The sequence below is a fragment of the Stegostoma tigrinum genome, chromosome 16 (genome assembly GCF_030684315.1).
Source record: "Stegostoma tigrinum isolate sSteTig4 chromosome 16, sSteTig4.hap1, whole genome shotgun sequence".
Taxonomy (NCBI): domain Eukaryota; kingdom Metazoa; phylum Chordata; class Chondrichthyes; order Orectolobiformes; family Stegostomatidae; genus Stegostoma; species Stegostoma tigrinum.
Genome location: NC_081369.1, coordinates 28,557,420 through 28,582,312, shown reverse-complemented (window position 1 = coordinate 28,582,312; position 24,893 = coordinate 28,557,420). Strand labels below are relative to the sequence as shown.

Genomic DNA, 24,893 nt, shown 5'->3' with positions numbered 1-24,893 from the left:
TCTGAACTTACTTTACCCAATTTGAATAATATCTCTGCAGGCATGGATCCATTAAGCTACCTTTCATGGCTTACAAGTACACAAAATCTAGCAGCAGAATGCTGCAAAAGAAAACAAACCATGATGCTCCTTATTCAAGGCCAAAGCATTGCTTGTGGGGCCCAGAGAAGTGCTAATGTTCCTCTTAGCCAATAAAGAAATGTAAAATAAAAGTAACTGTTTGGAGCCTCTTCAGCTCTCTGGAGAGACCAATTTTCTTCAATGTAATGGGAAAGCCGTTCAGCCAAAATCAAAATCAGAACCTGATGCCATAACCAGATCTCCATCTTAAATTTAAAAGAGGACACTGCTACCTTGTGCTCCTGAGATGCTGCTTGGCCTGCTGTGTTCATCCAGCTACACACTTTGTTATCTTGGATTCTCCAGCATCTACAGTTCCCATTATCACTGGCTTTAGGCAAGCGGCATTGGGCATTCATTCACAAACCTACATAAAATCAGGATCTGGATGTCTTAAGAGCAGTTTAGTAAACCGCCCCTCCCCTACCTAGGGATTTTTCTTCCAAAATGTTGCATGGTAAAGGCAGTTATTGGTTTAATTACAGTTAATTCATTCACTCCAGGCTGGTATTTTGTAAATTTCCCCCAATAAGAACAGCCATTGCTTCATATCACACAAATTGTTCTCACAACTGTGCCTTTGTCACTGCCACCAAACCACCCCCATCACTGCAGTTACTGTAAATGTCGTTTTCCCTGTCGCAGAGTAATTTCCCAGTACGCAAAAGGATAGATATCCTGCAGGCACTGCTGAATACAAAAACGTATTTACATGTAGGACCGGTCATGACTTGACTATCTCATGTGTTTTCACGTGTGTAACTATGTCCTGAAGGAAATTCCATCTCTGCCATCTGTATTTTATTCAGTTGGGGATTTTTTTATATAAATGCTTTAATCATTTTGCTCTTTCTGAGAGAATAGACTCCTCGCTGAGTCCTAGAGATGTGTGCGCGATGGCAGCTCATTCCAAAAGCAATTTTATTTCAGAGCTAGAGTACAGATCAAGGAAGAGCTGCTGCTGGCTGACTGTGCTCCATAGGGAGGCCTTGGGAAGAAACTAGGCAAGAGCTGGAGGTTGTGAAGAAATCATGGTCAGTAAGAGTAGGGAATCGGTTTGTTCCTGGGACTTAGGGCAGCGAAAGGAAACACAGGAAAGGACTTGTGGCACTAAACAGAAAGACCGCACTTTTTAACCATTATATAACATCAGCTAAAAATACAACAGAACTTTTTCCATGTGTTAATATATGAAAGGACAGCCCAATTATGAAACAACTATTTTTTTTTAATTACTTATCTTGACAGAGCTAGCATCTGTATGATTTCTGCAATATAGTACCTCAGAATAAAAGTCAATGCTGTAACAAATTCTGTATGACAAAATTTATCTCAGGAGTAGAATCACCTGGCTCACAAGTACCTGAGGATACAGTGCCCACTTATACCATGAACTCAAACAAGTTTCAAAGTCATGAACCTTCTTCTAAAATCATCTTTCACAAAGCTACTTGGAAGACAAGTGCTGCACATTGCTGGATGCAGGCACTCACATTGTATTGGAAGGTCATTTCAAAATGTTGCCCAATAACTTCAGTTTCATCTGAAATAAACGACTGTGGAATTACTGAGATCAGACTGCATACCAGGATCAACAAATGCCTGGAAACAGTTCTCCAGCGAACTGTCCTGATTTTGCATAGATAACAGGTACTGGAGGAATCTAAAATCTAAATTAATTCAATCCAGGGTGGTATGATGAGGGTTGGATGATGAGGGACTGATGGGAAACTGTATCGCATGAGACAAAAGTACATTCACAAAGAGAGTTGCATTGAAGTGAAACAGCACAGAAACAACCCAAAACAAACTTCCAGTATGTAAAGAGGGAGATCACAATAATGCCACCCAAAAACTGGAGGAGCAGCACCTCATCTTTTGCCTTGGGAACCTACAGCCCAAAGGCCTAAACATGGATTTCACCAGTTTTAAAATCTCCCCACTCTGGCCTCATCCCTCCCTCCCATCGCCACCTCCTTGGCCTGCCACAACCTGGCCATCTTCTTTCCCACCTATCCACCCCTCATACCTCATTGACCAATCCTCACCAATCTTTACTTGCACTCACCTATCACCATCCCATCTATCTTCCCCAGCCCCACCCCTCCTCTCTATTTATTTCTGAGCTTTCTTCCCCCTCCCTATTTCTGAAGAAGGGTCTCGACTGAAACATCAACTTTCCTACTCCTCTGTTGCTGCCTGGTCTGCTTTGTTCCTCTAACTTCACATTGGGTTATTCCAGTACATAAAGGCCACAAACATTTACATTTTATTTTTACTGTGCCACTGCAGGACTTCATGTTAACTTTCTCCCCATGTCAAATGTTATAAATGCAAAAGTACTAAATTTCAGTAACTGAACACAACAATTAAGTGAAAATATTAAATGCATCATCCACTCAACTGCACAAACACTTCATGCATTCTGATTGTGTTACACCTCAACACCTCTGAGGCCTCATTTTTGACTCTCAACATTATACTTATGCAATTTTTTTCAATATTCTTCTCGAATGATTGTGATTAACAGTATAATCCATAAACTTAAAAACAAAGTCTTAAAATAGTTCCATACATCGGACATTGTAGGAGATTCACAATTTAGTACCAAACCAAATCACCTCACTGGGAGGCGATAGCGTCATGGTACTATTGCTGGACTCTTAATCCAAACACCCAGGTAATGTTTTGGTGAACTGGGTTCGAATCCCACCATGGCAGATGGTAAAATTTGAATTCAATAAATATCTAGAATTATCCATTATAGGAAAAACCCATCCAGTTCACTAATGTCCTTTAGGGAAGGAAACTGCCATCCTTAACCTGGTCTGGCCTACATGTGGCTCCAGACCCACAGCAATGTGGTCGACTCTTAACTGCCCTCTGAGCAATTAGGGATGGGCAATAAATTCTGCCTAGGCAGCTATGCCCTCATCCTGTAAATGAATAAAGGGGGAAAAAGAAGCACTATCACCAACTCCAGTTGGTTATAACTGTACAAACATATTTATGGAATCATGCATTTCATGGATGGTCCTGGTCGTATTGGATTGTGGATGAGAAAGGAGTGATAAATTGTAAGTGAAAACCAAAGAACTGTGGATGCTTGAAATCAGAAACAAAAACAAAATTTGCTAGCAAAGCTCAGCAGGTCTGGCAACAGTCTTGGGCAAGAAGTCAGAGTTAACATTTCAGTTCCAGTGACCATTCCTCAGGACTGAACCCAAGACGTTAACTCTGAGTTCTCTCCAGAGATTTTGCCAGATCTGCTGATCTTTTCCAGCAATTTTTGTTTCTGATAAATGGCAAAGTTAGTTGCTACAACAAAAACCTGGAAAGACAGAATTGATAGGATTAAACTGTGTTTCTTCTTCGTTCATGGTTCTTTTCTGAATATAAGAATCTGACATTATATGAAATGGTGGCAATTTTATCCAACTCAGGTTAGTCTTTAGCAATTACAATCATAAAAGGCCAAACAGTCTCCAGAGTAATTGATTGAAGACACAAAAGTACTGAATACCAGAGAAAAACGATCATCACAATTTTGTAGACAGCCTGACTAGAAATAAAATATAAACACTAATTTCACCGAAATTGCAGCTTGTAATACTGCTGATGCACAACATGATGTAGTTTTCAGTGCAGTTTATACAGCAGCAAGTATAACCCTGCTCTTCGTCCTTTCAAAACCAGCACAGATTTACACTATTGCGTGCAATTCATCAATAGTAATGATTCCTCCAAATGATTAATGTGCAATGCAACATCAATATTGTCTGCACAATACTTACAAATGGCTACTATTAATTTGGAAACGTGATCCATAGAAAAATGCAGCATCAGGAAAAAGAAGTTGATCGTCACCAAACAGACACACAAGATGACACAGATCCATTCCTGTAACCGTTTACCTGAGAACAAGAGAGAAAAGGAGATATTATTGTTGGAAATTACAATAGGTGAGGCAATATATTCAAAAGTAACAATTAAACCTTATCAACACACTCTGGTTTTCATTTCAATACCGCAGTTTCTGTCACTAGGAGATCCTTTCTTTTTAAAATTGGACATCTGATTTTAAATGATGATTTAACTCTTCCTGATTATTTTCCTTAATGTACTAAGATTTTAATTACAATTGAAATCAAGCCATATAACCTCGAATCTTTAAGCAACAATAATAATTTCCAAAGACAATCAGGCAATATTTGAAGAAATAAAATATTAGACAAGTTTTCTCCCCCCTGGAAAGTTTAGCTACCATTTGCCCCAATGCCACCCCTTACCTTCCCCCATAGTTATTCCACTTAGTTTACAACTTTGTTGTTTTTTTTAATTAAATGTTTACAAATCAAAAAAAGTCACAAATGGGAGTCACCATTTTCATCTTATTTACGACCAGCTTTACTGCCTTTCCTGTTGAGGCAGAGACATCAGAATTTTTCAGAATATTTTGAGTTAAGGCACAGAAGCAAAATACTTCTATGAGTGATTCCAGCTGTCAGAGTGGGCTGGTTGAACACAATGGATTTCTGTCCCCTTTTCACGGTTACCAACCAAGTCTTTTTGTATCGAGTGGGTTTGAACACAGCAGGCAAATTGCAGATTGCCAGATTTATTGTACTTATCTAAAGGAAAAATGTACTTTCACCCTCACATTACACTTTGTTGTGCACAATCCCTGATTGAGGAGCAGGGCGTCATACTGCTTCCATACTTCCATCAACACCATTCCAACCCGGCAAAAGGAGACTTGAAACGATGGTCCAGGTTAACTAATTGACCATTTTTTTGACAATGGATTACCTCGACAGCACTCAATGCCTCCCGCTGAAGACACATTTGACAACGTGAATCATAGATGCAAATGCACTAATCTAACCCAGCTTGAAGGGAAATACAAAACAAAGCCACTGACAAAGGAGGTCAGACTAACTCAGATTAGGAATTATATAATAAGAGACAGTTCACTGCCATTATTGTTTATAGCTATTAAAGCAGGCCTAGCCCTGTTAAGCTTTCCAATTAAATTAATTGGGCTCTTCAAATTTCAGGGATTTTTTTGTTCTTCCAATATTTTAATGCAAAAAACTGCTGACACAAAATGTGGGCACAATGCCATTGGAAATTATGCAAGAATTAACCCAAAGTTGTGTAAATAGAATGCCATCTAAGAATGCACACATAGCTTTGAATTTTCAACTGTCTACAGTTTAATAGAACAGATTCCAAGCGGAAGACTTAAAGCTAAAGGATTAATTACACCCAGTACACTTTTGTTTCTGGGGACATAAGCACTGAAACAACAATTAACCTTCCCAAGGAGAGACAGAATACCAAAGAGGAAATCTTGATTCAGCATATCCCTCACTCTGCCATTACTATAATGCCAGAGATCAACTGAGCATGGCTAAAAAGGAAGGAACCAATGCAGTAAGACCATAGCACAGTGTATTCTACTGTTTAAACGCTATAGACCGAATTAAACAATGCCACAACCAGTAGATCTGATTAAAACACTGCATTCTGCCACAAGGATATGACTGGTTCTGGAAAATTAAATTATTAATGGGACATGAAATTAGTCCACAAGAGGTCAGTATCCTGTCATCAAGTCACCCTTTAATTACTCATGGAGAGTCCTTGACACTGATCCAGTTCCCTCAGAGCCAGCTCTCAGAGTGAACAGAATCTCTGACATAGCTGTTTATATCTGTCACCCTAGCCTTCCTGATTGGACCAGATTAACAGCCCCAATCAGGGAACTCATAGTCTGTGAGGTCCACCTGACTGAACTCATTACAGCCACTACCGGAGCAGGCAACTGTTCTATGAAGATCTCCTTCCTCAATGATGGAGCAGTCCAGCAACTAAGTACAGAAGGCAAAGCTGGTGCATTTGCAAACATCTTAATCTAGAGGTGCTGAGTTGATTATTCAACTTGGCCTCCTCCTGAAGTCCTATCATCACAGAAGACAATTTTCAGTCAATTCAATTCATTCCATACACCATCAAGAAATAGCAGAGCATATTATAGAAGATACAACAAAGACTGCAGACTCCAAAAAATTCCCACTTGTGCTCCAATATCAGCCGCACCTTCAGGTAAATGTTTCCAATACAACTATATTACGAGCATCTTCTCAAAAAAGTGGAAAGTTTGCCCTGCAATGTTCTTTGCACAAGAAGCAAGCCACATCCAAACCAACTAATGAAGCAACTCATCAGTCCATACTTCAGCATAAGACTGATGCAAACTTTCATGAGGATTTTTTCCATTTGCTCATGTGATGTTGGTATCATTGACTAGGCCAGCATTTTTGTCCATCCCAGACTGCCCTGGAGAAGATGGTAGTGAACTACTTCTTTGAAACATAACAGCTCTTGGGATGTAGGGATGCCTACAGTTGTTAGGAAGGGATGCCCAGCATTCTGGCCCAAAAACAATGAAGGAATGGCAAGATTGCTCCAAGTCAGGATGGTGTGTGATTTGGAGGGGAACTAGCATATGTTGATGGCCCCATGCATCTAATACCCTCATCTTCCAAAGTGGTAGAGTTTGTGGGTTTGTAAGGCATTTTTGAAAAGGCTTTGTAGAGTTGTTGTGATGCACTTTGTTGATGATACACACTACTGTCACTGTGTGTGTCAATGGTAAAGGTCCCAATAAAGCAGGCTGCCTTATCCTGGATGATGGCAGATTGGAGTGTTGTTGGAGCCATAGCCATTCAGGCAAGTGGCAAGCATTCCATCAAACATGTGCCTTCTACCCAGACAAACTTCGGGAGTCAAGAGTTGATTTATTTGCCACTTGATAAATCATCCAGAAATGGCTGAGCATGGGGCACTACCATGAGGAACCACTGATGTCCTGGAGTTCAGATGACTGAGCTTCAATAACCACACCGTAATCATTGTCGGAGTTTTTTTTTCTCACTGTCTTCTCTTTTACAATTGACATACTGTATCTTGGTCTGATCTGTCTTCTGTTCCTTCACAATGTAACATCATGATGAGTAATACAGATATAATTTTTGCTGGTCGCATATTTCAGAAATATCTGCTGACATCCAAGTATTTGTACTTGTATTCTTAACTTGCATGCCCTGCCCAATGCAAAGCTTTGGTAGCGCTCTCAATCTGACATCGGTCATTTCCCTTTTTTTACATATTTTGAAACAGTTTGCTAATATACCATAATCTTTCATCAGGCAGTGTCTGATCCAGCTTACTGAATAAACTAGAAGTAACATTCCTAGTTTATAAACTAGAATAAACTATAAGTAACACTCATCATGACAACAGCCGTTTTTGTTGTGTTGCTATGTTATTAAACAATGAGAAATTTAAAGCAATCTGTCACAAGGATAGAACCTTCCCCCATGCTGTGAACATTTCTGTTGCTACTTTCATCCAAGTTGTGGATGGAACATCATGTGTATTATAGGTTTCCTCTGCTGCTGGCATTGATAGACATGTTTAATAAATCTGTTCAGACATTTACAACACATCTCTGGGAAAGATGGGATTTGATCCTCAGTCCTATTGACCTAATGTAGGAACCTACTACTGAGCTAAAGTCCTACGGCTGTTAGGGTTGCTATGCCTTCCATTCGTTCATGAGTCACTGAATATCTTATATCATTCCCGGTCACATGTTAATTGTCTTGTGCATTCAATACCCTGTTGATGCCTGCAGAAGGTATCTCTTTGACATGATATCATCACCTTCCCACATCAAGATATGGTAGCTCACAAAGCCAAGTAGTCCTTACTCTTGATGAGCACACACACTTCTTGTCTGTATATAATATTCACTGATTTGTTGGGAAGCCTATAACCTGATCTTCAGAACGGCTTTCTCTGCCTTCTTTCCCAACATGAAACAGATGAGCACCAAATCCAGGTAGAAATGCTACTTACTTATTTTGACTTCAACTCCCTTTTGTTTTAGAATTAAATAGACCGTTCAAAGTACAGCTATGTACAAGCTGATGCCTAAAACGCATTTCTGGGACATTAGACCAACAATTAGTCTTCTCTTTCTAAATTCAGATCCTACTACTATTGCTTTCAACCTCAAGAATTTTGTCCAAGGGGCTTTTTAGTGAAACTATCCAAGCCCTCTTTTAAAATTTTAACAATCAATGCACTCAAGCCTACTCAAGGGCAAGTTGCAGGATACTGAAAAATTCCAGAGGCCAGTATCGCCAATTATTGCACAACGTTCAGCACCATTCGCAACTCCTCAGATACTGAAACAGTCTGTGATAAAATACAGAGAAGATCTGGACAATATCCAGGCTTGGGTTGACAAGTGGCAAACAACACTCATGCCACACAAATGCCAGGCTATGACTATCACCAACAACAGACAATCTAACCAACGCCCCTTGACATTCAACTGTGTTACCATCACTGAATCTCACACTGTCAACATCCTTGAGTTATCATTGATCAGAAACTCAACTGGACTCAACACATAAATGGAGTGGCTACAAGAGCAGGTCAGAGGCAGAGAATATTGTAGCGAGTAACTCACCTAACTCTCTAAAGCTTATCCACCATCTAAATAAAAACTGAATGAACTGCGAATATTGTAAATCAGAAACAAAACAGAAGTTGCTGTAAAAACTCAGCCGGTATGATGATATCAATGTGAATGTTTCAGATCCGGTGTTCTGAGGAAGGGTCACTGGACCCAAAACATTAACTTTGATTTCTCTTCACAGCTGCTGCCAGACCTGTTGAGTTTTTTCCAGCAACTTCTGTTTTTTTGTTTCTGTCCAGAATCTACAAGGCTCAAGTCAGGAGTGTGTTGGAACACTCCCCACTTGCCTGGGTGGGTGCAGCCCCAACAACACTGAAGAAACTTGATACCATCCAGGCCAAAGCAGCCCGCTTGACTGGCACCACATCCACAAGCATCCACTCCCTCCAGCACTGACATTCAGTAGCAGAAGTGTGAACTATCTACAAAATGAACTGCAGAAATTCACCAAAGTTCCTCAAACAGCCCCTTCTAATTTCAAGATCACTCCCATCTGTAACGAGAAGGACAGCAAATACATTGGAACACCACCACCTTCAAGTTTCCGTCCAAGCCGTTCACCATTCTGACTTGGAAATATATCGCCGTTTCTTCACTGTCGCCGGGCCAAAATCTGGAAATTCCCTCCTTAATGTGGGTCAACCCACAGCAGGTGGGCTGCAGCAGTTCAAGAAGGCAGCTCATCACCACCTTCTCAAGGGCAACAAGGGATGGACAAGAAACGCTGGCCAGCCTGTGACACCCACATCCCAGAAAACGAATTTTAAAAAGCCAGGGAATCAATGTTGTAGCTCAATTCAAATTCAAATGGACTAGATCATATGATTTTTTTCTCCTGCCTCTTTGAACTTTATTTCAGACTATTTCCTCTAAATATTACTTTTCTCGTGTAACTGCCTGCTTCCAGTGGATGCCACTATACCAGATAGTGGGACTGGATATATACAATTTCACTGGGATTTCTCAAATCCCAATGGAATAAGGGCCTGATACTTGCAGCTCCATTGAAAAAAATAAACAAATACTAAAAATACATCACATAACTAAACATTATAAGATTTCTTACAAGTTGCATTTAAAACACAGTTTTCAACAATTTACTTCTTCACTTGTAAGCATCAGTCAGGCTCTGTCAGAAATCTGAACCAAGCATCTCCAAAACATACATTTTAAAACAAGACGACATGAAACTCAGGCAAGGGCAGTTTTAATTATTTTTCAGAACTGGTTAAATACCCACAGAATATTGGAGTATTAACATCCTCAGTCTCCGTTAGCTGACTGGTGAGTGAGGTGAAGAACAAGGCTCCCTTGTCTTCAGCTCCACCTAGTTAGTGACCATATCCTGGCCTGATTCAATTAATACAGGCTAATAACTACTGAATTCCAAATACAGAAAAGGGAGTCCTCAGCTAATTTATTAATTTAAATCCTCTCTGCGTAGACCCATGTGCGCACAAATTTCAGCCATAACTCGGGAACTGGTGGACGTTCCCCAATTCCTCTGGCAGGATCTTTTTGAGTGCATGTTGTGCCAGGTCCTAATGACTACAATATTTACCAAAGGCGAAAACAGGGAATGGTACCCATTTCCCGAGATTACAGCACTACATAAAAGCCAAGATAGTCTCAATGGAAATGGACTAAAAGTTGGTATCAACTTGCTGAGGATTGACAGTTTGTATTCTAGGTGGTCGTGAGGCACAGCGGCTATCTCCCTGGCCTCTGGACCTGAAGCTCCAAGTTTAAGTCCCACTCTAGAACTTGGGGATCAAAGAAGATTGTTCATAACACAGCCAAAGAATTTATGTATCAACTTGTAAATTCTTCCATCATAAACTCATGGCAGGCACTGTGAACGGGAGTGATTTATAGTCGGTCACGTGATGGAAAGAAATTTGGAGCCTCTACTATCAATAATCATAACTCCAGGACTACAACATGCAGGAGAAGGTACTGAAGAAATAGTCAGCTTTCTATCTATATTTAATCTAAGATTTGGGAACGTAGAAAGAAAATATTTTACTCAAAACATAGTACGCTCTTCTAAACATTTGTGATTCCCATTCTGAATTCTTTCCTAGTTTATTACTAGCAATGTATATATTATTCAGCAGTAACTTGAAGAAATTATGTTGTAGCAAAACAATATCCATCAGGCTAAGCTGATAATGAATAATGTCATCGACAGCTGTTATGCTCTCTTATCTCCTTTATTTTTGCATAAAGAATAGACTTCTTGTGTATGGCTTGGAAAATAAAATGTAATTATATTACATACAAATTACTTTCACTACAAACTCATCATCCGTTTATATTCACTGCCTAGTGTGCACTCACCCTCACTTAGAAAGTCAGTTGACACTAGTACCAGTATGGAAAATTAATGAAGGAAAAAGGGAGGTGATCTGGTGCCCAGTGTTTACAGTATCTGTCAGACCAACAGGAAGAAAAAGAAAGCAAAATCTGTATTCCAAGTGAACCGGAATTGGACATTACATTAGGTCATGGGCACAGATCTTTTCAAAAAACCTCGCAAATATGGGCACCAATTTTGTGCTGAGGAAAAACAGCACTCATCATTATTGAGCAAAATGGGCAGCAAATCGTAATAGCCACACAAGTACAATTACGTGCAGAGATCAGGAAGTTGCCATCTGATTTGGCCTGATCTCCACAAGCTTTGTCATACCAGGCTTGCACCACTCAACACTGCAAACGTGCAGTCAAGTCCAACTATTTACCCAACAGATATGATTAAAAATGTGTCAGGAAAGGTCAGGACCTGGACCTTCCCATTCAAGTATAAGCTTATTAAGTCTTAATCACCACAAAGTAATTCTCATGACACTACGACAACACTTTTTAACGTAAGGTGGCATCTCATACTTTCAGAACTTAATTATTACTGGAGATTTAAGAATTCATTTTTACTTTTCCTGCTATTTCTTTTATACCTCATTTTCCCCCCTCTATTTTAATTTCTGCACCTTAGATATTTTCTAATCAACTTTTTCAGAGATATTGCGACATTCCTCAGGAGCAGGCGGGACTTAACACTACCACTGCACCACAACAGCTGCCTAAAAATAAACTCTATTTACACAGAGCCCATCATACAAAGTTCAGCACTCCCCATCAAGGATTAACCTGTTCAGCGATATTATGACACATCTCTGGAGCAACTGGGACTTGAGCCCAGAATCTCTGGCTCAGAGGTTATGGGCCACCACTGCAACAGCCCAAATTCTGCAGTTATAGTGGAAGAATCGTGGAGCCTGCATGTCCACAGATCACAAATGGAAGGAGGACAGGTCTAGGAATATAAGAACTGAAAGGTTGTGCTACACTATACAAAACACTATGTAGGCCACAACTGAAGTGTTACATTCAGCTCTGGTCGCCAGAATGCAAAAAGGGTATGTTTCCACTAGAGACAGTAACAAATGAAATTCATAAAAAGTTCCAGAAACAGACAATTTTAGATCAAAGTAGATTGAAGTCGCTTGCTTTAGAGAAGAGGAAGCCGACAGAAAATCTAATTAAGATGTTAAAAAAAATCGGGAGCCTCCACAGAATGGATAGGAAGGATCTATTCCCTTAACAAAGTGGTTGGTAACCAAAGTGGATAGACTTGTAGATTGTAATCAATAGAATGATTAGAGAACAGCTGAGGAGAATTGTTTTCAACCAAAATGACGGTACCCTGGAAGTCACAGTCCATTGCGGCAGAAATCCTCACTCCATTGGATATGCACTTGAAGTATGATCATTTGCAAGACGACAAATCAAGAGCGAATAAGCCAGATTAAACTGGATAAGGTCTTTTTCTACACAGTACCATACATTTTCTGTGTCTCTATGTTTCTAGGCAGCATCACTGACTGACATTAGTAACCATTGAAATGCACATACCTCAGTTTAAATTCAGGGTCAACTTGTGGTATATCACCAGACATGAATGGATTGCTGCAGAAGGAAACTGCAGTCTATATGCCACCTCACAGATATCAAGAAAAGTTCTACTGGCCTCCAGTTTCAATATTTCTTCCAAGGAAAATGTGTGGAAGCGTTATTAAAGAAGCCTACAGCAGGGTGATTGGATAAGTTCAAAGTTATCAGGCAGAGTCAACGTGGTTTGGTGAAAGAGAAATTATGTTTGACCAATCTGTTGGAGTTCATTGAGAAAGCAGCGCGTGCTGGCCATAAAGTGGAACTGATGAATGAACTGTACTCGGGTTTGTAAAAGGCATTTGTTAAGGTGTCACATCAAAGGTTATTGTAAAAATTAAAAGCTCATGGCAGAGGGTTAGAAAATTGACTGGTTGACAGAAAGCAGAGTGTTGGCAATAAATAGGTCATTCTTAAGTTGGCAAGGTGTAACAACTGATGTGCCTCAAGGATCGGTGTTGGAACCTCAACCATTTCTATTTACATAAATAATTTGCATGAAAGAGCCGAAGGTACACTTAAATTTGTAACAACACAAAAATAAGTCGGAGAGCAAGTTGTGAAGAGGACACAAAGGAGGTTACAAAAAATGACAGGTTAAGTGAATGGGCAAAGATGTGGTAAATGGCATTATAATGTGGAAAAAAATATGAAGTTGTTCATTTTGCAGGAAGGAAGAATCATATTAGATAAAGAGAGATGCAGAGAGATCTGGGTGTCCTCGTGCATGATTCACAAAAGGCCAGTATGCAGGTACACCAAGTAATTAATCGCAAAGGGTGCTGCACAAAAGTAGGGAAATTATGCTTCAGCTGTTCAGGGCTTTGGTGAGACCACATCTGAGTGTCCAATACCCCTTCAGTCCATCTTATCTGCACAGACAAATCTACTCTAAATCTACACTTGTTCCACTTTCTAGCACTTGTTCCATTGTCTTGAATGCTATGACATTTCAGGTGCTCATCCAAATACTTATTAAAAGTTGTGAGGTTACCTGCCTCAACTATCCGCTCAGGCATTGCAGATTCCCACCACCCTGTGGGTGAAAAATATTTTCCTGAAATCCTCGCCAAACCTTTTGCCTTTCACCTTAAAATCATGTTCCCAGTTATCATCCCTTCAACTTGGAGGAATGGCGACTTTCCATCCCCCTTGTCCATGTCCCTTATAATCTTCAATCACGGTCCCCTCTGAGCCTTCTCTATGCTATAGAAAAAAAACCTGAGCTTATCCAGCCTCCCTCCGTAGTTAAAGTGCTTCATCCCAGACAACATCCTGATGAATTGCCTCTACACCCGTCCAGTGCAATCGCAACATTCCCAGAATCAGGAGAGCACGACTGCACAGTACTCCAGCTGTGGCCTAACAAAAGTCCAACATAACATTTCTGCACCTATAATCAATGCCTTGACTGATAAAGGCAGGGGTCTCATGTGCCTTCTTAACTACCCTATTAACCTTTCCTGTCTGATTCAGGAATCTGTTGACAAGCATTCCAAGATCTCTCTGTTCCTCTCAGCTTCCTAGTATCCTATTCATGAAGTGGTCTCTTGGCTAAGATTGAAGTAGGAGAGAAGTCTCTAAAATCCTTTCTATTGAGAGACCACATCTTCATCTTCTCTTCTCTCCTGCCACTTCCAATTCTAACTGTCTGTGTATATTCTTATCCACTTGGGAATTCTAAAAGCTTTTCTGAACTTCTCCAACAACATTCAACACTGTCTTTCCACTTCCTCTACAGCAGCAAAAGAAACCCAGAAGCATCTCACCTGCAAGTTCCATGGTGATCTATTTAAACAGCGATAGTTGCATGCGGGTCCTTCATTAACTGATCACATGCTCAGTTGGAAATGGTTATGTGAGGGTATTAACTGGATCTGCAAAATTTAAAATGGTTTGTGCACTAAATCTAGGTTGAAAGTTGTCTGGTGTCATGATCTACTGACCAGGCATGCTCCCAGCACACACATATTACACACCCTCATGCACACAGTCTGGGTGTGCCACACCAGCTCACTTTTAGAGCATAGAACATAGAACATAGAACAATACAGCGCAGAACAGGCCCTTCGGCCCTCGATGTTGCGCCGACCTGTGAACTAATCTAAGCCCCTCCCCCTACACTATCCCTTCACCATCCATATGCTTGTCCAAGAGCACCGGCACTAAGTGCAATACAAGAGATTAATTTTGCCCACATATCTCAGAGCTATCCAGTATGATTGGTTTAGATGATACACAATTGCTTGTCCTCTTCACAAAGGTCCCAGAGCCCCCATTGGGGCACATATTTTGGCTCTCCAATTACTGCACACCACCAGGCAGATGCCCAGAGACTGTGTGGGAGCAAGTATGCACTCTTCATTCATCACTGACCATAAAATCTAGGCACAAAAGTTTCAAATTATGAGGTCACAAAATAATTTAGGTAATGCTATTAACACCATAAAAACTTGAAGTAACTCATTGGCTGAAGCCAAATCACGTCCTACCTGCGCATTTTATTATGGAAAGTGACTATATTATAGCAATCATATAGACCTTAAAATGCAGCTAGTATTGATAAAGTATCACTGCATTCAAGATTTTCATTACCAGGTAGCTTTGAGGAAACAATTTCATAAGGTAGCACTTCAATGACAAAGGAAACTTACCCTGCATTTTAACAATACCTCTTTTGACTTGATAATATGTGATGCCGAAAATTGTCAATTCTCTATATTAACATCCTTTGCTTACTGGATGAAAAACTAGGCTTACAATAAGATAAAACAATGCACTGTATTGCTGAGGATCTGAAACAAAAGCAGAAATTGCGGGAGACACTCAATAGGTCCATAAGCATCTATGGAGGGAAAGCAGAGTTAACATTGAGACCAGTGACATTTCTTTAGAACTTCTGTCAGACCTGCTGAGTTTCTTCAGTAATTTCTGTTTTTAGCCTATACTAATTTTGAAAAATAAGTCACTTTATGGAATAACAGTGTGTGGAGCTGGATGAACACAGCAGGCCAGGCAGCATCAGAGGAGCAGGAAAGTTGACGTTTCGGGTCAGGACCCTTCTTCAGAAAGGGTCCCGACCCAAAACGTCAACTTTCCTGCTCCTCTGATGTATCTAGCCTGCTGCGTTCATCCAGCTCCACGCTGTGTTATCTCTGACTCCAGCATCTGCAGTTCTTACTATCTCTGAGTGAGTCATTTTAAGGGAGTTGCTCAGTGAAGAAATAGTTGTGGACTGCTAAGAATGGAATCTAACATCCCTAAAACGTCATTCAACAGAATCAAGTGTGGAGGTTGCTTTTTATCAAAATTAGCTGGGTAACAAATGGTAGATTTCTTCGATCAACTCCTCCAAGATGTTGTTAGAATTGGAGGTCTCACACTTCAGATTTTTTCTCTGAACATTTTTGTCTTGCTTCCTCCTCCAACTCCTTTAAAATCTTTAAAGCTCACCTCTTTGATCAAACTTCTGAGCATCCCTTCTAATCTTTCCTTCTTTGGCTGGATGTCTTTTATTCCACCCCTCGTCCCCACTTCATCAACAGCTACATCCCCTTCTGATATTTCTTTCTACCATTTCACCTGCAAGTTGCTGCACTATCTCAAATGATTCATCATGCTGCATCTTGAAGGCAGGCAAAAACATGATCACTATCACTGAAAAAATTTTTGATAGCTGAATGCAGACTCATTTGTAATCATTAAAGACTGACTGATGATGTGTACTTTATGCAGCAGTATTATACTCAACATGCTCAGTGTTTTCTGAAAAAAATAAATCTTACCTGTAAGTGATTTTAAGACACTCGAGAGTTGATATTCTGTCCACCCTACGACTAAATAATTGTGATGGGAGGCCAAAACTCAACAGATTTAAATTATGGGTCCATGTGATACAGTAATCACAAAACATTCACTTAAGTCTCAGGTCAAGTTTTGCACCCAATAAGTAAAGATTGCAATCATGGAGAAGGACAATTTGCAGCATCAGATATTTTCAAGTCAGCAAAGGCATGGTTATTCACATTTAGAACTTGATCTCACTTAATTTAATTCCACGCAGTTTTGAAATCTGGCTCTCATCAGTTTATAATTTCACCTCACTAGAAACATGAATGAGATCAAACATTCTTTTCAGAAAATAGAATAGTATGAATTTTTTTGACACAATGCTCATAAAGCAAAAAAATTAGCATCACAACCATACTCAACATCAGCAGCTAACTTCAAAATCTTGCCATTAAATCACAATCTAAGCCAGTAAAGGTATAGAATTGCCAGAGTTATTTGTTACAGTTCAGTTGGTAACACTGTCGCCTCTGATTCAAAGGGACCCATGCTCAAGTTCCTTCTCCAGGGCTTCAGCATAAAAATCATGACTGACACACCAGTGCATTAGTGAGGGAATGCCAGACCGTTGGAGAGAGTGTCTTTCAGCGGAGATATTAAACAGAGGCCCTGATCTGCCTGTTTGAGTCATGTAAAACATCCCTTGACAATGTTTCAAAGAACAGCTCAAGATTTACCCTAATGTGGGCCAATATTTTCTCTCAAAAGACATCACGAAAGCACAAAAATCTGTTTTCTATCACGTGGTTGTTTGCTCTGTACAAATTGGTTACCACTTTTCCTGCATTACTACAGTAACTACACTTCAAAAATATTTTATTTGCTGTAAGGCACTACACAAATGAACGCTTTTACATCTTTAAATGTAGCTTGAATGTGTGTTGCTTCTTATTCCCACCTTTCTGCCGAAAGTGACAGCTTTCACTACAAAGCATTGCAGACTCTGTAAGAAAGGGTTTTTGTGGGCTTTCTAAGGGAGAAAAAATTGTGAAATATTTTGGGCCCAGAATTTCAAAATGGGGTCAGGGAACTTGGCATCCAGATGTATTCCTAGGCACCAGGGCTACTTTGCACTCACGGTGTTATTTGTTGTGCAAGCAAGCCTAAGCGGCCGAGTTGGAAAACTCAGCACCCAATTAGAGGCGTCAAGACTCTAGAAGAAGGGAAATGCTTGCTTGGCTGGAGCAGCAAAGGCAGGTAGCAGCCATTTTGATTTTGATGTGGAACATGATGCAACACGCCCATGGACCTGAGAGTCGGAACCACAGGATAAATTTTAAAACGGGCACAATGTAAATTATCAGGTCCCTATGCTAAACTCAAAAACTATGCTACAAGACTATTTGTGTTCGCCAGAAAAAGGTTTCAGAAATCTAACCTCAAACTGATCAGCCCTTAAAGGAGACATTAATTAGCAATGACCAAGTCTCATGTTTTTGCCCTTTGCCCCACCCCACCATCACCCGTTTCAAAGTTCAAAACTGTCCCACAGGTGTCAGGGTCCTAAGGCAGCCTCCTGGAATCACAAATTTTAATTGCCACAAACTCCAGGTCCCAGCCCCAACAGCCCTTTGAAAGTCAGGCTCACTCGGATCTCAGGCTTTGGGGAGGCAGAGGTCAGCGAAGAAAAGGGGTATCACGCACTGTAGGGATGGATGTCAAGTTGAGACATAGTGTCAGGTTCACTAGGCACTGGGTGTGGGTTGGGGATGATGTGCTACTGGGTCATAGTGGGAGGGGGTTTGTCAGATCCAGGAATGTAAAGTGTTAGGCTCAGAGAGTGGGTGTTGTTGAGAGGTCAGGGGAGGGGCAGTGGTAGACCGTACAGTTTAATATTCTTCTACAGGAGTTAAGAGTAGTTTTTCAATTCTCTAATTTTTCTTGAGTAACTATTAAGCTTAAATGAGTTGGAACCCTTCATACTCTCTAGAACTAGGGGATGTTTTTGGAAGGTTCCAGATGCAAGGGATTGCCCATCAGAATTTTCAACTTCCCACAGAGATAGCTTCCTAAGCACTTCCGCACATTTCCAACACATAACTCCAGTCCATATTGCTGCAGTGACTATCTGGCCATCAGAAAATCTGTGCAAGTATCATTTCATTTATATGTTACCTCAACTCCATTCTTAGTACTTAGCCAGGTCAGAAGGTTACGAGTTAAGTGCTGAAATTAAGAATAATCACATTATTTTTAGAATCATAGAATCTCTGCAGTATGAATAGCCATTTGGCCCATTGAGTTGACACTGACCTTCTGAAGAGTATCCCAGACAGGCACACCCCCTGCTCTACCACTGTCACCGTGCTTTTCCCCGTGGCCAACACATCCCTGGACACTATGGGCAACTTAGCAATGCCAATCCCCTAAACTGCACATCTTTGGGCCGTGGGAGGAAACCAGAGCCGCTGAAGGAAACCCAAAACGTCAACTTTCCTGCTCCTCTGATGCTGTCTGGCCTGCTGCATTCATCCAGCTCCACACTGTGTTATCTCTGACTCCAGCATCTGCAGTTCTTATTATCGCTGACAGATGCAGGGAAAATGTACATAAACTCGATAACTGTTAAACTCATTGGGATTATTAACTGACCTGTCAAATTAGGGCTATCAAATTTGAAAGAGCATGTGAGAAATGTTAGAGAAATTGTCAAAAACGGCAAGAAGATCTGTCAAAAGCAACTGTCAAGAGCTGCTATGCATTTAAAAGTCCTGTCCTTTTAATCTTCAACAGAAATTTCCAGGAGTTAAATAAACCATTTTGTTCCTGCTTCCATCTCTCAGTTGACAAAAGACTAGGGGCTTTGCATTATTGCATTAGTGCTACATGACCGCCTTCACGACTATACATCATCACCAAACAGTGTCAATTATTTCATCATTTGATCAGCTGCTACAAGTGGTTACAGATACTTTGAAATCAAACTATTAATTCTGGCTCCTGTTGTTATTAAATTTTTGCGCACTTGAATCAAATGCTTCTTGTTATAAGGCATTATTTAGGTGAAGGAATGCAAACACAGAAATAGAGTTTATGACCAAGTGAGGTTTTTGCAGTGGACTCTTAGAAGTTTATTTCATCTCTTCTCAGCTTGGGTCCTCAGCTTTGTCTATGATGGATTCTAGGTATAATGGCAAAGGCAATGGGAGGACATAAGTAAGTACAACAGTAAACAGGAACCCTTCGTTCCAGATTCTTCCATATGTGGAAATATCATTTTTACAAATGCCTGTTGAGATCGTTTATATGTTTCAATGAAGTCAACTTTTATTCTTCCAAACTCCAGCAGATCCAAGCCTAGAATGCCCAACCCGTCATCCTAAGAAAAATTGCCCATACCAGGTATTAGTCTAGCAAACCTTCTCTGGACTTTTCCCAATGCATTTACATTCTTCCTTACATAAAGAGGCCAATAGTGTAAATAATACTCCGTATGTGGTCCCACCAACACCCTGCATTAATTTCTGCTTTTGTATTTGTTTTTTTTCATTCTTCCTGCCAAACTGTCACTGATATCACTGTGTTTGAAAGATAGGTGGGGTATTAAGCAGTAGCACGCAGTGTGATCTCCCAGGACTGCTTATAACCAACTTCAGTTTCTCCTCTGAATTGGCTCATGTTTTCTTTCTCTATTTGTTTCTTTATCTTTCCCTGTCAATTACATGATTACTGGTGAAAGTAAACAGCAGATCCGAATGTTTCGTTGCATCATGAGTGCCTGGAACAGGCTAAATGGACTATTCAGCCCTTTCCAGTCTGTTTGTTTTTCAAACATTCATATGTGTCACTTGAACACAAGGGAATGCCATATCTATTTACTTAAATGAGGCATCACAGTCAGGCGAGATCCTACCACTGTCCGACATATGCCCTTTCTGACAGAGACTTTGAAATTATCATCAGGGACTGAAACCACAGATGATTTTCCTTTCCCAGCCCAAAAGGTGCTGAGGCCAAATATTGTGCCTAACCATCACCCCAACTGAGACAATCTAATTCAGCACAGATCAGAAATTAAATGAGGTATTTGCAGTTTCACTTCCACAGTAAGCAGTGAATTAACTTAACGGCAACATTGGGTGTAAGCCTGTAATTAGTGACATCTTCAACTATATTTAAAATAGCAGATCTCTAATCTTAGTTAAAGGGCAAAACAATTCTCATGCTTGATGAAGAATTCTAATTTAATCATTACCAGTAGTATTTGTCCTGCTCTATATTTAGTCTATATATTTAAATAAAATTGTCAGTTTTAATTTTAAGCTCTTTAATTAAAGTTTACAGCATTTAGTATTTTAATTTACAGTCAAAAGTCAGAACCTAATAATTTTGTGTGGTGGCAGAGAAACTGTCAGCCACAGATGTTTGATAAACCAGAGATCCTCCACTATAGCAATATTTGGGGCAAATCCGATTCAACATCACTACTTAGCTACAATACTGAAAGATTCAAAACAGAGGACAACTGCAGGATTGTGCAGCAATGAGTCCCAAGATGAGTTGTTTTCCAAATAAAATTATCGCTTGTGGGATTCCTCTGTGGAAACTTGGACTTGTAAGGTCTCCATTTCTTTTTAAGTAAACTGAATGTGCCCCGCAACAATGAAAGTCACATCAACTTCCCACCACTGGTCTCAATTCCCGTTTGTTACCAAAAGTAGGACCAGAGGGCAATTCAAGTGGCCTCCCTTACTGTAAAGCCAACGAGTGAATCCACTTCACACAACTGTGCTGAGGGCAGGCAGGTAATACAGAGACAGATATAGGTTCAAGATTGCCAGAAACCCAATGTATACTATCTTTGCTCAGCAAGACTGATGAGTCAATTCATTCATCTTAGTATTCACTAGATAACAACAATGTTAATAACATTATGTAGTTTGTTTTTAGTAGATGGGTGCAGAATCTTTAAATAGGTAGATAGATTCTTCATTACCAAGGGGATGAAAGGTTAACATGGATATACAAGAATATACAGTTGAGGTTAAAATCAGATCAGTTATGATCTTACTGGATGGCTAAGCAGCCTACTCTTGTTCCTTGACGACATATTCAGGGATAATTTTTAGTCCTTACCAGAAATCCCATTCTCGCACTACTGATCCTAACTCTCTCGTGGCAACATCTGGAGCTGAACCAGACTGTCTGCAACCTTAGTCTCATGTCTGACCCCAAGATATATTTTCAACCACATGTCCATACTATCACTAAACTGCCTTTTCCACTTCAATATTATCACTCATTGCTGCCCCTGCCTCAACTCTTCTGCTGCTGGAACCTACATCCACGCTTTATTCCCTCCAGATTCAACTGTTCCATCATGTCCCTAAATGTATCTTGCACCATAATTGTGCTGCCCCTGTTCTAACTTGCACTGAGGCCAATGCAGTAATCACTGCTGCTCTACACTTGCCCCCAAATAAACAATGACTCACTTTTAAAGCTCTCATTTCTGTTTTCAAATTCCTCCACCTCTGACCACTCCATATCTCTGTAGCTTCCTCCCCCTCTACAATCTACCAAGATATGTGCGCTCCTCTAATTTCCAATCTTTTAAGTATGTCTTGTATATGAATAAGTCCACCAGTGATGGTGATGCCTTCAATTAGCTAGACCCCCAAGGCTCTGGGAATTTATTCCCCAAGCCTCTCTATCTATCTTTCCTCCTTTAATATATTCCTTAAAAACTACTTCACAGAACAAAAGTTTGGCCATCTGTCCCAACATTTTAGATGGCTCAATGTCATATTTTCTTTTAAAATAGCTTTGGGATATTTTGGAAGAGCAACATAAATTGGTGTTGTTGCAACGAAAGAAGTTACATGCCCCAACTTTCTAACTTGCATTAACACGGTATGACAAAGTGTCTCGGCCTGAAATGTTGATTCTCCTGCTCCTCTAATGCTGCCTGACCTGCTGTGTTCTTCCAGCTCCACATTTTATTGATTCTGACTCCAGTATCTGTCGTTCTTGCTATCTCTGATTTTTCTCACTTGTGTTAATCAATTGCATTTTAAGGGTCTACTTCCGGTCAACAACATTAAAAATAGGGTCTTCTTTGAAAGAGAGACTTATCAAGCTGCACCTCCATCTCCTACTTACTAACCTCATCCCACCTCCTTGACCTGTCCGTCTTCCCTGGGCTGACCTATCCCCTCCCTCCCTCCCCACCTATACTCTCCTCTCCACCTATCTTCTTTTCTCTCCATCTTCGGTCCGCCTCCCCCTCTCTCCCTATTTATTCCAGAACCCTCACCCCATCCCTCTCTCTGATGAAGGGTCTAGGCCTGAAACGTCAGCTTTTTTGCTCCTGAGATGCTGCTGGGCCTGCTGTGTTCATCCAGCCTCACATTTTATTATCTTGGATTCTCCAGCATCTGCAGTTCCCATTATCACTTACATTGTATGGCTCCTTTTACAGCATCAGGACATCACATTGCTTCATCACCGAAGTGCTTTTTTTCAATTATAGTCATTTATGATGTAGGAAATGCAGCTAATGTGCACACAGCAAATAACAATGTGATAATGATTACAAACCATCTGTTTTAGAGAAGCTGATTCTGGATAAATATTGGGCTGAACTCTAGGGAGTACTTTCCTGCACTTCTTCAAGATAGTAACATGGGATTTTTTTTTCCCCTGAGACGGCAGGTGGGAGACTGGTGTCGTGCCTCATCAGAAAGATGCCATCCTTGATATTGTGCTACTCTCCAAACAGAGCTGGGGTTTTTTTGTGAACTGATCGGCTCAAGTTTCTGCAGTGGGACTTGAACCCACAAACATCTGACTCAGAGCCTAGGGTATGACCACCATCACATGTGATGCTGTGGTACTATCGAGGCTGCAAGCTGGAATAATTTATCTACCCGCAGTCCCAGTTTGACCATCCTGACATTGCAATGGAACGATCAGAATCCCAAAGACAGCAGCTCTCTATACAGTTCGGATATACATGCTTTGGCAGCAGGAAACGGTTGGGAAATAGACCATTACATTTTTTAAGAGAAAACCGGATAAAGAACTGAAGTAGCGGGGCGTTACGGGGGGAGACAACTTGATTAGTTCTAGTTCGCTGTAAAAGGGCCAATGCAACTACATCACCTCCTCTGTTAAAACTCGCAGAGACTACCTGTTGTCATAGTGTTTGTGCTCCCAGCACCCAGTCGTACTTGCTGGATAGGAGCCGGGCTGGGAATGATATGGGCACTGCCAGACTAGCTGACTGTGCCCACGTTCCTCAGTAGGAGGGTTCCTGCTGCTGGGCCGTGTTGGTGAATATACCCGGAGTGTGCCAGTGGGGTACCTTTGCCCTGTTTACCTGGTGAGTAAAGCTGGGCGAGTTCCCTGGCCCCGGCGTGTTGTGGTCCCCAGCGCGGCACGGTGCTGCTCCTCGCCCCGGCTCCGTGCTCGTTCCCGTTCGGATCCTCCTCGGCCATGGAGCGCCGCTCAATCTCCGCCTCCGACAGAGACGCCTGCAGGGCACCGGACGGCTCCTCCATCGTACGACAGGCAAGGAGCCCTCAGTCAGCTCGGGGCATCCGAGAGCCCTCCTTCAAGCTGCTCTCCCCCCACTGGCTGGGGCCTGGGTGGGCAGAGATGTGGGCCCGCAGGCCAGGCAAGAGGCTGAAGATCAGGGCAGAGAGCTCAGTCTCCTCCCGGTCCGGAAAAGACGTGCGTGTGGTGAAAGCGGGGCGGAGTGTCTGCTCTCGTCTAAACCGCTCTCATTGTAAACTCACTCACTGCAGCCAGAAAGTTAGAGAGAGATTCGAGTTTCTCTCCTCCAGCTACAAAAAGTTCAACAACATCAACTTAAATCTCTCCCTTTGGAGAAACTAGAGGCTTATTTTCAAACTGCATGAGATTTCACTCATAATATTGCTTTGAGGGTTCTATTTGGCTTGATGTTGAGACAAAAACAGGGGTTTGCTGGGTTGTTGATCTCTAGCTCAAGGCATACAGAAAGTGAGGGATTAATGTATCCTCTGCCCAGTCTCGTGTTAACGTCCCATGCGGATATTCCGACATTGCCCATCCTGACTGGCTATTGGAATGGGATACAGGTAACAACGTGGATGTAGGGAAAGAAGGCACCGGCAAAAATGATGCTGTCGATTGCATAAATGAGGCTAAAACCAGTTGTGTGCAGGTCCCAGACTGAGAAGTGTTGCAAGAGTTTTCTTTAGAATATTTATCCACGGGATGTGGCTGACGCAGGCTGGGCCGGTATCTGTTGCACATGCTGACTTGCCCTTGAGAGGGTGATGTTAGTGGTGAGCCGTCCTCTTGAAATAACCATCCCATGGGCAGCGACAGAGAGAGCATTAAATATGAAGTGATTTTCTGGACCCTGCATAACTCTGGGACCAAATAAGATCTGGAAGAGGATCTATCTGGGGAAGTGATCTGTCTGTTGTAG

At 41.1% G+C, this 24,893-nt stretch overlaps 1 protein-coding gene across 2 annotated transcripts in view; it reads right to left on the bottom strand.

The window, feature by feature from the left end:
• The window catches only part of si:ch211-212o1.2 (uncharacterized protein LOC492735 homolog), a 187,724-nt gene extending 163,301 nt beyond the window's left edge, over positions 1-24,423 (bottom strand). Inside the window, exons 1-2 of one of the 2 annotated variants that reach the window (XM_048547142.2) lie at positions 23,796-24,423; positions 3,915-4,034 (exon numbers count right to left, since the gene is read on the bottom strand). In XM_048547142.2, coding sequence (XP_048403099.1) covers positions 3,915-4,034; positions 23,796-23,976 — 301 coding nt within the window. In that variant the 5' untranslated portion in view covers positions 23,977-24,423. The remainder of the gene's footprint in view (positions 1-3,914; positions 4,035-23,795) is intronic. The other variant, XM_048547141.2, reaches the window with a different exon arrangement.
• Between the last annotated feature and the right edge of the window lie 470 nt (positions 24,424-24,893).